The following is a 14,552-nucleotide window of genomic DNA, read 5'->3' as shown; positions in this document are numbered from 1 at the left end:
AGGCCCAAGAGGACCCAAACTTCAGCTGAGTCACAGGTTTAAGCCAAGGCCACTCTTCCACGTGTGTCACTACAGCATTGTAGTTATTGTCCAAAAGTGGCACGGATCCAGAAAACTATGGGAAACAAATAGCAGCAGTTTCACTTTATCACAAAACTGTTCAAGACTGTAACTACGACTGTGACTACTGTAAAAACTGGCCGTTTTGGGGTTTTTTTGTTAATTATCAAGTGGTAAAAAAACAGATTAGCCCACAAGAACTGAGAAGTTCTTATTTTTAGTTCTTATTATCAGCAGTGGGTAAATGGATCCTTACTGTACCTCAAGTTATGTAGAGACTATAAAGTTACTTTAAAGGTCAACTACGGGGACTTTTAGCTCAAAAGGTGTAACCAAAATAATCCTAAAATGATCCAAATGTCTGCTAATTTAACATTTAAATCACAGAAGAAGAAAACATCTATGCAACTCCATTCATATTCATCTATACATTTATTTATCAATTATTCAAAGTGTCACTACTGGTGACACTTGCAAGTAGCGTACAGCTGACAGTTCGATATAAGGTGCCAGACGACCCAAACATGAGCAGCTGTAGGGCCAAAGTCAAGGGCACAGTTGTGTTTTTCCATGATAAAGAAAAATCTGTTTTCATCAAGCCCATTCTTCTACATGTGTCACTACCAGCTCATACTTATTGTCCAGAAGTGGCACGGATCCAGAGAACTGTGGGAGAAAATAGCTCTGGTTGCATTTCTACAGATTTTAAATAATCCTCAGCAAACAATAATCTTACAAATTTATGTTTGTGTGTGCGTGTGTGTGCAATTAATGCCATATTCAGGTGACTCTGTAGTTGTATATACAGCTAAAATACACAATCATCATGTATTTTGGCTCATGATTCCTGTTCTGGTGTATTTTTACTGTTCAGCAGTCACTAATTTTGGCCACAACAGGCAAAGCGGAAAAACTGTAATGAAGAGTATGAAAATGAACAAAGTTGGCAATAAGCAAAAGAGACTTCCATTTCCTTAGTTAGTACAGATCAAAACAGAGCTAAAAGTAGACACAGCAGTGGAAACTGCAAGAAACAACGTGTTCAAAGTACAAATTATTCTTGCAATAGAAATGTACAAGATGACACAAACGTCTGAAGCTCGCTAATGTTTCTTTATTTCATCAAAAAGGAAAATAACTCACTATGGCATAATGTTACCATACAATCAAAGTGGAGATGATTTTGCTTTAAACAGTACTCTGGTGTCTCGGTAATCTGTCAAATGAATGTTTAAACTTGATTATTTTTGTGTTTTTTGCTGCAAAAAATATTTGTAAAAAACTACTATACGTCTTCAATAATGATATGAAGTAAAATCAATCGCCTACCTCTGAAATATAGTGGAGCAGAAGTATAAAACAAGGGGGAAATGGAAATACATGCATAAACCACAAGGACAGTATAATTAATGCATTCAGTTAGATTACACCCAAACACTCATCTGTGCTGCACTGTTAGATGCTAAATATCCTCAAGGAACCACTGACACTGCTGCAGTAGTTTGTCGAGGAACCACTCAGAATGTTTTTGAGCTCATTATTATTATTAGAAGTAGTACTAGTGGCAATATAAGTCCCATAAATACACAATCTCTCAAATATTACATGAGACAGATTAAGCAGAAAATTCAGATTAAAGTTATCATAATTCATCTCTTTCTCCCCCTTCAGTCCTGGAGCCTCCTGTCCTGGTGAGTAATTTGACAGATTGCACCGTTAATGTTAGCAGCTCAGTGACCCTCAGCTGTCCATCTCGAGGGGTCCCACCCCCAACCATCACATGGTACAAAGACCAGCGTGCTCTGCTGCAGGGATCAGGTAAAGAAATCTTAACGCGTAAACTTTAGCGGTAAACCGGTGGTCTGTAATTTATTTGATGCCGTCTTTAGGTATTGTTATATCAGCAGAGGAAGCAAGGCTCCATATTGACCGGATCACAGTGGAGGACGAGGGTCTCTATACGTGCCAGGCAACCAATGAGAGGGGGTCTGCTGAGAGCTCGGCCTACATATGGGTTAGCGGTAAGAATCGCTGCCTTTTAATTGGCTCTCCACACAGTTGCCTATGTAACACATCCATATATAACCACTTTTGAACGTGCTTTGTTTTCACGTGTTTAAATAGGTGTGTAATGTGGATGCAGACATTTAGTAAAGTACATCACATTGTTTTGATGTAGTGTTTATACAGAGAGTGTGTCAGTTCTATTAATGGAGGATGATGAACGTCTGTTTATTAATTTCTAAGTAAACATTGATCAAAGTACGTCTTAACATAAACGTACTCAGCCTTTTGTTCAGTTTCCCTCATTCACACACCCACCCACACACACACACACACACACACACACACACACACTGACGTCCGGAGGTAGTAGAGGAGGCAGGACCTCTGGGGTTCCTCCCAGTCCAGGTCTGGAAAAAGAGAACTGACCGTCTGTGTGTGTGTGTGTGTGTGTGTGTGTGTGTGTGTGTGTGTGTGTGTGTGTGTGTGTGTGTGTGTGTGTGTGTTGTTGTGTTCGGATCAGTGAGGAAGGAAGCTGTCTCCCATTTTTATTTCCTCCGGAAGGGTCCGGCCTACGTCTCCAAGAGGCTCCACATAGTAGTGAGCTGGGCATTTCTTCATCATCCCATTAAAAAGATTTGAAAATAGTAATAAACCCACATTTAATGAGAGGGAAGGATGATGGTCTCTGTGCGTTATGTGACCTTGAAATCACAGTGACCCCATTCGGATGGATAATTAAAGCATCAAGTACCTCAGTCTGATAAACTATTGTAATTCTCATAACTGCAAAAAGGAATAAACATTAATTTTATCAATTAATATATTCTTTTATGTACATATATTCTACCCTCCGCTGCTCAGGATTTTTATGTAGAGTAAAGAATAAATACCTTGAGACTTAAGCAGCATTAAGCTACTGGGTGTGTTTATGTGTGCAGGTGCTCCAGAAAGCTCATTTCTTGAAATCCCTACTCTCACCTGTACCTGTGTGGTGGCTGCTCTCTTTTGGTTTTTGATCACGCTCTTCATACGAAAAATGAAGCAGGTGAGAGGATTATTTTGCTTGTTTTTTTTTTGTTGTTTTATGCATAATGAGAAAAATATGTACTATCACTTTTATGTTTTCTATACTTCATATATTTGAAAAAGTCCTAGATTGCTTTTACAGTATGCTTTAGATCATTATCCTGTACACTTCACAATCCATCCACAGTTTCTCTCTTTCTCCAATCTTTTTTTTTCCTCCCATCATTTTGGTAACCTTGGTTTCATCTGTCCAAACTAGTTTTTCCATGACTCTTTTTGAGGCCCCTTGATGTTGCAGAGCTGCCCACTGCATTCCTTCTTTTTTCCTCTCTCGCTGATAGGTTTATTTGAGCGTTTTCTCGGTCTAATAATGACCTCTGTTTCTTGGAATCAGACCAGCTCCAGATCTTTCATCTGTTTAGTTTGTCATTAAAAGAAATGGGGGAAAGCCCTCACTGGCTTATGAAACTGCTTGCCAATTATTTCTGAGCCTCTAAAAACGAGGCAATCTGTATAAAAAATGTCTATAACTCATAAACAGTAAATCCAATACTTTTGCAAATCCCTGTAATTAAAACTGAACGTCTTCCACTTCTATCGCATCCACTGTAATTATGTACAGAGGCAACACTACAGTAATAGCCATTATCCAACAGCCATGTCGACATCACAGGTGCTGATTGTGAATAATAGAGCTGAGCCTTTTTGCTGCGCAGCCGCCTTGTGTTGTGATCCTACAGTGTTGTATATGCTATTTTCATCTGTTTGTCATGTGGCTGAGTGTTTCTCACTCTCCTGCCAATTTGATTGCCTCACAGCAGTTTGCGTACTGTCACTTTTATTTTATTTGTCTAAGTGTTTCCCACACTGTAGCACTTCTACCCTACCATTATCCCACTTATTGGACTTGTGTAATGCGACTCTGGCTGATGTTTGGTAGCTTTGGTGGTAGCTTTAGATGGGCAGGAAGAGGCTCCACTTTTACTCTTAAGATCCGCTTACCCCTCCAAGTTGGCGCAGGTACTCCATCCTGCAGTCAGTTATGTTTTCTATGTCTCTGAAAGAATAACTGATGGAGGATGACCATGACAAATGCCCATCATGTTTTGGCGATCATCCTGAATTCACAGAACCAAAGTTAACTGTGTTGGGATTGAGGGCAATTTTTCACCAGCACCTCAGCTCTTCCTTTAACCTCCCTCTCCTCTTTCACATGTTTTTCTCAGTGAATATTTTTATGCTAGTAAATAACAATTTCCGTAATAATTTTATTTTCCTAGACTGATGCAAGGTGTTTGTATATGCTTAAAGAACTAGTGGCTTAGATTAAACTAGATGATTAGATGATACTTTATTAATCCCTCGGGTGGGTTCCTCCGGGATATTCAGTTATTTATTTATTTATTTTAGAGAGATTAAAGTAAAGGTCTGTTTCTGCCCGGTTTCGAACCGGGGACCTTTCGCGTGTGAGGCGAACGTGATAACCACTACACTACGGAAACCGCTCGACGGCTTAGTCTACAACAGAATATACAAATTAATGCGTTGACATCGATAGGCACAAAAACAAATTAATTGTGCATTTGAATGCACAATTAATTTGCACAATTTAAATTTTTTTTTCCTTTTCAACGTGCCGTTGTTAGAGAAAACGGTTGCTAGGGTGCAAACTATGCTCTATGCTGGTACATTTATATACAGTAATAATAGTAATAATATGATACATATAAAATATATAATATCGTATATTATAATAGAATATGATAAATGAAACTAGCTCATTAAATAATAGCTTTTGACGACATGATTTGATGACAAATCTATGATTTTAATGTCTCCTTTATGCATAGACAAACCTTTTAAAGATGCTCTCAGCTTCACAGTAACTAAAAATCTGACTTTATAGTTATTTATGTCCGCTTGCTTTTCAATGTCTCAGAGTCCCTCTAAAGCTGATCTGCCAGGTTCTGGATGAAAAACGGTAGTAAGTATTTTCTCTTTTCTTTTTTTCTTTTAACTGATACCGACTGTCTTCCAAAGCCCAACAGCTCATACACCAAAACCGAGTACTTGTCAATCGTACTGGACACAGGAGAGGGGCCGATAGATGAGCAGTGCGAGAGGTTGCATTATGACCCCAACCAATGGGAGTTCCCCCGGGAGCGCCTGAAATTAGGTATGCTGGTTCAATCTATTAAAGAAAATTTGTTTTTAGCTGATACTCTTGTGTGGGCTGAGATCAGACTGATGTTGTGAATGCAGTGGGAGCGAAAGGAGGTATTTAAGCCCACGTAACAACACAAGGATTTTCTCATAGACCTTATCAGCTTATTATTGGGAGTGACTCTCATTCCATTAATCAGACTTTTAGTCTGTGTTGTCTGTGCTCAGCTAATTAACCCCAGCATGAGACATGTAAACAGTGTTTACCGAAACTAATCAGCTCTTACGGTCATCAGGGCGGGATTTGGACTGATGGGCAGCTGGTACGGTCTAAAGTCTTCTGTTATCAGCTCCTCACATCTGGATTGGATGATAATCATAATTAACTGAGTTGTTTTAAAAAGACACAAAACACACCTCCCGTATCCGTTTCATTCACATTCTCACGCTGTCTTTTTTCTCTCAGGAAAGCTTCTAGGCCGTGGGGCCTTTGGTAAAGTCATGCAGGCAACTGCATTTGGTATAGACAACGGCACCAGCTGCAAGACTGTGGCTGTGAAGATGCTCAAAGGTTAGGTCCATGATATTCGGTTAAATTTAACTACCTAAAACCCTTACCCTTACCTTATTACTAAAACCCTTTTCTGACACTCGCTTTACTATTCTTCCTTCTATCCACCAGAGGGCGCTACAGCCAGCGAACACAACGCATTGATGACTGAACTGAAGATCCTCAACCACATTGGAAACCATCTGAATGTCGTGAACCTTCTGGGAGCTTGCACCAAACCGGGAGGTGTGTGTGTGTGTGTGTGTGTGTGTGTGTGTGTGTGTGTGTGTGTGTGTGTGTGTGTCGAGGGGTTTCCATGCATTTGTCACCACATATGTGTGGAGTCACTGTGTTCCTGTTAATTTAATTGAACCTGCGCATCTGTGGCCTTACAACAGAGTTATTACAGTTTGTTGTATTTATTGTGTTTTATCATTATTTTATTTATTAATTCATTTATTAATTTAATTCAGTTTAGTTTCAGTCAGTTTCAAGACAGTTTTTTGTCACTTCAGTTTAGTTTTAACTCTTTGAAACCCATTTGTTTTGGGTTAGGTCTTATTAATTTCACTATTCTTCCATTAGCTTTGATCTTCTATTTTTATTTTTAATTATTATTGAATAGAGGACATATGTCATATTTAGGAAAATCTGTAAAAACAAACTCAATAAGCACATCCATCAAAGCCTCATCAGGCAAAGTTTTACCAAATTTGTAAGAACATAATTTACTATAATGTTTATCACACTAACTAATACTAAAGTTAAGGATATTTCCTCTATATTTGTAATTAATTTGTAAGTTTACAAGTTCACAAAATAATTTCAGTTAAATTATTTTTGTTCAAAAGTCCAGTTTTTATTTTTATTTCTTCTTAACTAAACTGTGTTTTTTTTTTCACATCTACTTTAAGTTTTAGTTTAGGTTTAGTTAGCTGTGATAACCTTGCCTTGCACTTACTTACTGTGTGTCTGTCCTGTGTGTACAGGACCGCTCATGGTCATTGTCGAGTACTGTCGTTTTGGAAATCTTTCAACCTTCTTAAAGAACAAGAGAGACGTGTTTGTACAAGACCGGGTGAGTTCAGCTGCTGAACTTATTTTTTAAAATAAAACAGACCTTTGAGTTACTTGTGGTTGACAGAACAATACTAACTCCCTTGTGCTGTACACGGTTACAAAACCGTACACTTAAAAAACTCACTTCTGCAATCGGTTTTAAGTTCAAAGATGTTTATCAGTTCTTAAGCGGGACACAATGTTCTCTAATTTCAAAGTTCACAAATAGCTCAAAAGTTTCTTCAGTTCCCAAAAGCAAAATATGTTTTCATTCATTTTCCACTAACAAATAATTTAAAAACTACAATTTAGAAGATCTCAGAGGACACGTCTGCCTCAGTCCTCAATCCAATCTAACATACCTGAAGTGTAATCTTATAGCAGAGGAGCTGTAAGACCAAAATACCTGCAAGACACGTGCTTTGTAAGGCATGTTTGATATACAGTTAAACTGCAGTCTAACCCTAAACCTACCACTATGTGGTTCACCAGCAACTTGGACGATCTTAAAGATGTTAAATTTTACTTCATCATGCAGTATTTTATTTGATTCACTCAGCTGGCTGGAGTAAAAGGTGGAGGGCAGTGTTGGGACAGCAGCGTGTCCGACGACCAGAGCAGCTTTCACACAGACTTTGATGAGAGAGATGAGCAGGGCCTCTGTAAGACCTGAGCCTGGTGAACATTTTATTCTCGTCATTAATCAAACTGCTTTTGACACCTCTCTGTTTCTTCTGCTTCTAGATCCACAAACTGCTCCCAATTCCCCTCTTTACTTGGAGGATCTCATTTCTTTCAGCTTTCAGGTGGCACGAGGAATGGAGTTTCTGGCCTCTCGCAAGGTCTGACTCTTTGCTATTCCACCTGTGGGCATACACATACACGTATACTGGTTTTATGTCCTCATCTGTGTTCTGTGTGCGCCTGCATCAGTGTATTCACAGAGACCTGGCCGCGAGGAACGTTTTACTGTCAGACAATAAAGTGGTGAAGATATGTGACTTCGGCCTGGCCAGGGACATCTACAAAGACCCCGACTACGTCCGCAAAGGAGATGTGAGTATTTCTGAGGAACCTAGTTTGAAAAAGATGACACACTACTCTTTTTTTTTTTTTTTACACAAAGTGACACATCTTGCAAAGTGTTGTTCATATAGTGTGGTTTTCAGTCCAAAATGGGGAAGTAGTTTTGTCATGGCAGTCTATCACCAAGGCTTTTATAAATAAATAAACTCATTATGTTGAGTGGTTCAAAGGTATGAAGCAAAAAATCATGAACTTGTTTTCCCTAAAAAGATTTGTTGCGATTCTTTGGAATCAGCCATCCTTCAAAGTTTTCTCACATAAGCCAGGTTTGGTAATCCTGTGTCTTCACCGTCTGCCAGGCCCGACTCCCTCTCAAGTGGATGTCTCCCGAGTCCATCTTTGACAAGGTGTTCACCACCCAGAGTGACGTGTGGTCCTACGGCATACTGCTGTGGGAGATCTTCTCTTTGGGTAAGAGACCTGTGCTTTTTCTGAACATAGGCACGGGATGGACAATCATTACATAATGTCTGCACAAGCATATGAGCCTCATGAACCAAAATGTGTGCACTTAATAGGAGCGTCCCCGTACCCTGGACTTCACATAGATGAAGAGTTCTGCCACAGGCTGAAAGGGGGAACAAGGATGCGGGTGCCAGAATACAGCACGCCTGAGATGTGAGCTGATATTTATTTCTCAAAAATTGCACAGCTGCACAGCGATTTGGAGAGCTGGTGGTTTGGGTTGTGCAGAAATGTATACCTTATTATTTTGTACAGTAAGAAAATCCCTGCATGTAGAACTCCAAGAACAAAATGTGTTGCTAATCTTTAGTTGTCAGCGCATCATCATAGCCAGTCTCTTCAATCACTTTCTATTAACAGCTGCTTATTGGGAGGAAATATACTCCACTATCTATTTACTGATTGACCTTCGGTCCAGGGACCCATCCAGACCTATTGATCGATCAATGGGTGATGGATGGGAAGGTTTAAAAGATCTGAAATGGTTGATAAAGTTATCCTCTTTTGAAAAAACACTGTAAGGTGACCAATGCTCATTTCCAGCTCTGTTATTTTTATTCTTGGCTAAACTTTAGCAACTTGTGCAGCTCTTATGTAGCTCGTCCACTGTCTAACAGAAGCTGCTTAGCTCCTCTCTCTGTGAGCCTCCGTTAAGGCCTTCTTATTAAGCAGGCTTTCTTCTAATTGTGTGCTCGTCACAAACAAAAGGTTTGAACAGCATGTGGGCGGAGTTGGTGTCTTTACAGCCAGAGCCGTGCGCCTCGGATAGCCACATTATGCATATCTGCTCTCTTTGATATCGCACAGAGCTCATGCTAGACTACGACAAAATCAAAGCATTCAGTGCTGTCTGAAGCCTGAGCTGTGGGCAAACAGGGATCATCTTCACATATGCTGACCTCATTATTTAAAACTTTGGACACTGTTTTGACCGTGTGTGTGTATGAAAGAGAGTTAAACGGGTTTTTTTTAGAAGTTTAAACAATCAAAAACTATATATCCTTAATTGACCTTTAACTTACAATTTAAGGTTAAGGTTCATTTAAGGTTATTCAAGTTCAGATAAGCTGATTGATATTTGCTCTCTTTTGTTCAACTTGATCAACTTTGATTGAGCTGGTTAGGAGCAGGTTTTGCCACCTTCTGTTCACCAGAGATCTGAGCGGATGTTTGAACCCAAAATAGGTCCAACCACTGACTTCAACCTTAACCACAGCTCTTAGTTTCACAGAAAGATGTTTGTTTTGGACTCCCAAAACAGCCATTCTGTTATCATACTGCTAATCTTTAAGTGTGTTTAGAGTAGACACTTTTTTTCTCTGTTGCTATCTGTGTGTCGCACTTTCCAGTTTATTATGTCTGCTATCATGTCTGTTTGTGTGCAATCAGACACATTCTTACTTTTTCCATAGGCTTTAAGAGGGTAAGGAGCAGCCTGGTGCTAATAATCAGATGCACGTGATTAACTTGTTTTCAACAATGAGCTGCTTCTATGAAAGTAGAAGTTTGGGCAGTTTGCTCTTCTGGGGAATTCAGGTGTGTGTTGATGATGATGATCGAATTTGAGGGACGAGCACTTCCCATTTGAATTTTGTCATAAATAAGTCTTTTAATGTGACTGATTTATAAATCTTGTCATAGATTTTGTTGCTTGTCCAGACCAGTTCAGGAAACTTTAAGCTGCACTGTGTGCAGGGAGAAGCTGTGATCAGTATATGCAGCGTGTGGTCAGGTGCTGATTTAGAAAGTGCTTGATCTGCTTTTGTATGCAATTAAAATATCACCCAGTCGTGCTCAATTTAATTGCGTGAGGCAAAAAGAAAATCATGATCAAGATAAAAAATTTGATTAATTGTGCAAAGTGGAGACCTTTGGCAGAGCACCTTGTTTGGTGAAAGCCAAATATAGCATATCAGCACAAACACCTCATACCAGCTGCACGGTGGTGGAGAAAAGGTGATGATTTGGGCTTGTTTTGCAGCCACAGGATCTCGTGATGTCATTGACATACCGAAAACGATTAATTAAACTTTATTGCTGCCAAAAGTGGTTTTGCAAAGGTGTTAAAGGTGCTTATATTTAGTTTTTCACATTACTGCAGAGTTCTGCAAATGCTGTGTACCTGTGTGTCTTCTGTGTACAGTTACAGCACAATGCTAGCATGTTGGGAGGGCAACCCCGCCGACCGACCCACCTTCACTAACTTGGTGGAGACAATGGGAGAGCTGCTACAAGCGAGAGTGCAACAGGTCAGAGATCATTACAACAACATTTGTCTACACAAAGGGCCTTAAAAATGCCCCCAATTCATACTTTCTCTTTAACAGGATGGGAAGGATTATATTCCTCTGGGATCTTTTATGACTGGAGAAAGCGATCGCTGTGAGGCCTTCAAAGAAAATCCGCTTGCAGTCACAAACCTGAGGTAAAAAAAAAAAAAAGGAAAAACAAAGAGAATGAGCAAGTGCAGCACATAAGTGTCAACTTGAACGGTCATGAATAATAAATTCTAATATAGAAGTCTTGAGAAATAAAACCAAAAAAATGGACAGAAAGTGACTTTCCTCTATTTCCAACTTGCTTTTTCAATCTGAACCCAATCTGTGCAGTTACATGAGGGGCATGGCCACACTGCAGACTTTTGAGCATTTGCCTTGCAAGGACCAAACCACCCCTGATGTAAGAAAACACCTCCACTTCTGCTAATTTGAAAACATATCACATCGAGGATATCTATTAACACTGATACTTTTGGTTTCAGGATGAGCAGACCGACAGTGGCATGGTCCTCCCATCTGAGGAACTGAAGAATATGACGAAGAGCAACAGCAGCAAGCACAGGAAACTCAGCAGGTAAAGATCTATAATCTGTGACCACTCGATGTTCAATTCATCTGTCAGTGCACGCTAAACGAGGCAATTGATCTCAATCTGTCTGTTTAGGTTCTTCACCTTCACCAAGTGTCGAGACACCCAGGTGCCCTTCCTGTGCAGTGACATTGCAGGCCTCCGTGAAAATGACCCCTCGATCCTGCCATGTGACTGGGAGTCTGACGAGGGAGGCTCCCCTCCTCCAGACTATAACTCAGCCTTCCTCTACCCCTCCCTTTAGCATCCACGCTTGTGTATTTTTCACAATTTCATACAGGGTTTATACAGCTTTTTATAATTTCTCCAGACCTCATCTTACACTTTTTAATCTACCCCACCTCACTTTTTATAGTATCTGCACGTCTAAATGCCCCAGATACTTCAGCCAAACTCGTTTAACCTCCTAGGACCTGGCGTCCACATATGTGGACATCACATTTTGGGTTATTTAGACCAAAATACTCAATTTTGCTCTGCAAGGGCCTGATATCCACTTACAAGGACATTATACTACTACTGTTCTATCAAAATCTTAAACTAATATCCTCTTATGTGGCTCTTATTTTTCTTAAAAACAAAAATAAGGTTAAAAAAAAAGAATCCGGTAATTCTTTGTTCTTACATTCATCGGGCCCCAATATGCCCAAATATCAAAGAGAAATTAGAAATGCATGCCGTGTAAGAGTTCAGGTCTTAGGAGGTTAAGAAACTTTTGCAAAATCACATGCTGTTGTACAACAAAGCGTCCTCACAAGTATTATCTCAGTGCTTTTCCATCACATTACCCCTTCTACGAGCAGCTAAGTCTTACCTGACAATACTTATACCCGTACAGTTATGCAGAATGTATTCACTAGTATGTAACTATCAGAGCTTATTGTACTGGTACCTCATGCCTGAAGCCTTGTGAAGAGGAGCACTGCTGTATAAAATAACTGCTCCTCTTGCACAACCACTACATGCTGGAAAAAGTTGTTATCCACTGAATTATACAGCTAGACGCAATGTATGTACCTGTATTTATTTTAGTTATGCAACCAAAATGTTACTACCTTAAATTTGACCATTTGTGAGTGTAGATTTTACTCAGTTTCCACTTTAATAGGTACACGTAGCTGTAAATCTTGCGGTCCAACACAACAGCCTCGGTAAAAATTTACATTCATTAAAGGGAACCTGCTATCAGTTTCCTTATTCCTACCATAAAAATACAGCGGCATGGCCATAATATTGAATGAGGTCACCATGTTAGTAAGTCTATATTTTCAACTGCTGCTTAAAACATCCGTTTGCAAGGGCAACCAGTTAGAGGGAAGCTGGTACCTAAGACTAGTTATTTTAGAAAGGTGACAAACTGGAGTTGCATTAAGGCGTAGTCTGAAGATAAACAAGGATTTTGTTTTTCGACAGTGAATAATGCAAAGCTGTTCTAATAGGAAGCGTCTTTAGACCGCTAACTTTTTCACAGTCTCCACTGCAGACGAAACAAATCTATTTAATTTTATTTATATAGCATCAAATCCCAACAGCAGCCGCCTCAACACGTTTCATGTTTTACGGTAAATATCTGACAATGAAACTGGTGTGAGGACGATAGATCCTCCACGCTCTCCAAGACTCAATGTGATTTTTTTTTTTTAGGCCACGGTGTTAGACTCCAAGATTTAAGTGTATCTAATAAACTGTCAACTGAGTATGTGTATTTTAATTCAATGTATTCTTTAATTCATAAACTCATTCATGCTGGGTTTGTTTCCATTTGCAAAAACCTTTGAATGTGCAAAGATTAGCTTAGTTATGATTAGTTGATCCTGTTTGTATATTCCTCTTTATAATACTAGTTGGTTAGTTGTGGGCAGACAGCTCTGTTGAAGACTTCATCACAGCCCAAATCCGTATACAGCTGCTTTTGCCTTTTCTGGACAACATAAATGTTTCTTTTTTTTTCTATATCACATCCAAATGCAGGTTACACATTAAAGACCACCCTTTCTTTTTTTTTTTGAGTGTGTCCTCCATTGAACCCACCTCTAGTTGAGGTGCTCTTTAGAAGGGATACCTGTATTGTTTTGTTTCCATTTAAGCCTAAGACGCTGCCATTTGAAGATAAAATTAAAATGCCTTTATTTTCACTGCAAGGTTATCTAAAAACTCTGAAATCTCACTTTGGTGGAATACCACTGGAAAAGATTCAGTGTGCTCATGGTCTCAGTTTTATTCCCAGATGAAGTCCTGTGTGTCACACTGCGAGTTTTTAACATGACCTTGCTGTGAAAATAAAAGCATCTTAATTTTGTCTTGAAACAGGAGTGAGTTAAGACTTTTTTCCATTTTATTTATTTGTGCAGTTTCAGCCTTTATTTTGATAAGTCGGTATAGGAAAGCAGGAAATGACACACAAGAAATGGTCCAGGGCAAGCTTAAACTCAGGTCTCAGCAGCCTTTCCGCACAAGCCACCCACCCAAGGAGATAAGCTACAGCAGTGCCTTAAACCAGTAATAAGTGAGGTTAAAGCCCATCATGCAGTTTCAAAGAAAACCAAAGAGGAATGTGTTTATAATACAGTAAAATCCATGTTTTTATTATGTATGACTGTTATATTTTACCTATATATTAAAAAATGATGGTCTCTGTAACTGCCCCCCCCCCCCAAAAAAGACTCAACATCAGTATCAGTTTTGGTATTCTTTATTAAAATACTGCTGTACACACAAATATTGCAAAAATTTGAGACAAGAACACAAGAGGGGCTTAAAACATACTAAGATGGTGATTGTAGGTGTGTTGATGTTGGGGAAGAGGAGAAGGTCATCACTAATATTAACCGGAGTGTGTGTTATCATGTGGAATACAGTGATATGAGCACTGACGTTACACAGGCCGAGTCAGGAGGGGCGTGTGTGTTTTTCAAAATGTGTGCAAGTTTGTTTCAAAGGGTTTCCTAAAGCACCACATTCACCAGATAAGTTTTGTCGGTTCATTTTTTTTCTCATTTACTAAAACAGAGGAAGTAGTACATGATCTAACACAGCCAGCACCCTGAAGGTTTGTTGTTGCCCCCAAGAACAGACCGCACTGAAAAGCTCACATAAGTCGACTGCATCTGGGACAGTTTACTTGATTTTGACCTCTATCATCATGATTCAACTGTGTCGACTGTGTGTTAGAGTCTTTGTCACTTTAAAGTCTCGTGTTTGTAACATTTAAATGTTTCTATGAAAAATCTGAATCGGACGAATCAGCAATTGTAGCTTGGCAGAACTT

General features: G+C 39.4%; 1 protein-coding gene and 1 non-coding gene across 2 annotated transcripts in view; one reads left to right on the top strand and one right to left on the bottom strand.

Annotated features, from left to right (window-relative positions):
- The window catches only part of flt1 (fms related receptor tyrosine kinase 1), a 44,227-nt gene extending 29,705 nt beyond the window's left edge, over positions 1–14,522 (top strand). Inside the window, exons 14-30 of the mRNA XM_085468432.1 lie at positions 1,732–1,878; positions 1,950–2,081; positions 3,006–3,112; positions 5,134–5,269; positions 5,723–5,827; positions 5,939–6,052; positions 6,796–6,884; positions 7,425–7,527; positions 7,610–7,707; positions 7,799–7,921; positions 8,251–8,362; positions 8,470–8,569; positions 10,560–10,665; positions 10,744–10,841; positions 11,026–11,095; positions 11,178–11,269; positions 11,360–14,522. Of these exons, the coding sequence (XP_085324558.1) occupies positions 1,732–1,878; positions 1,950–2,081; positions 3,006–3,112; positions 5,134–5,269; positions 5,723–5,827; positions 5,939–6,052; positions 6,796–6,884; positions 7,425–7,527; positions 7,610–7,707; positions 7,799–7,921; positions 8,251–8,362; positions 8,470–8,569; positions 10,560–10,665; positions 10,744–10,841; positions 11,026–11,095; positions 11,178–11,269; positions 11,360–11,528 (1,901 nt within the window). The 3' untranslated portion in view covers positions 11,529–14,522. The remainder of the gene's footprint in view (positions 1–1,731; positions 1,879–1,949; positions 2,082–3,005; positions 3,113–5,133; positions 5,270–5,722; positions 5,828–5,938; positions 6,053–6,795; positions 6,885–7,424; positions 7,528–7,609; positions 7,708–7,798; positions 7,922–8,250; positions 8,363–8,469; positions 8,570–10,559; positions 10,666–10,743; positions 10,842–11,025; positions 11,096–11,177; positions 11,270–11,359) is intronic.
- Positions 4,523–4,595, bottom strand: trnav-cac (transfer RNA valine (anticodon CAC)). The gene has a single exon. It is a non-coding gene; the product is annotated as a tRNA-Val (tRNA).
- Positions 14,523–14,552: the final 30 nt, after the last annotated feature.

The sequence above is a fragment of the Copadichromis virginalis genome, linkage group LG9 (assembly GCF_057382275.1).
Source record: "Copadichromis virginalis isolate Kocher_CV1m ecotype Utaka linkage group LG9, C_Virginalis_male_GT1.1, whole genome shotgun sequence".
Taxonomy (NCBI): Eukaryota; Metazoa; Chordata; class Actinopteri; order Cichliformes; family Cichlidae; genus Copadichromis; species Copadichromis virginalis.
The sequence above is the reverse complement of the archived record's forward strand: the minus strand, read 5'-3'. Positions and strand labels throughout refer to the sequence as shown.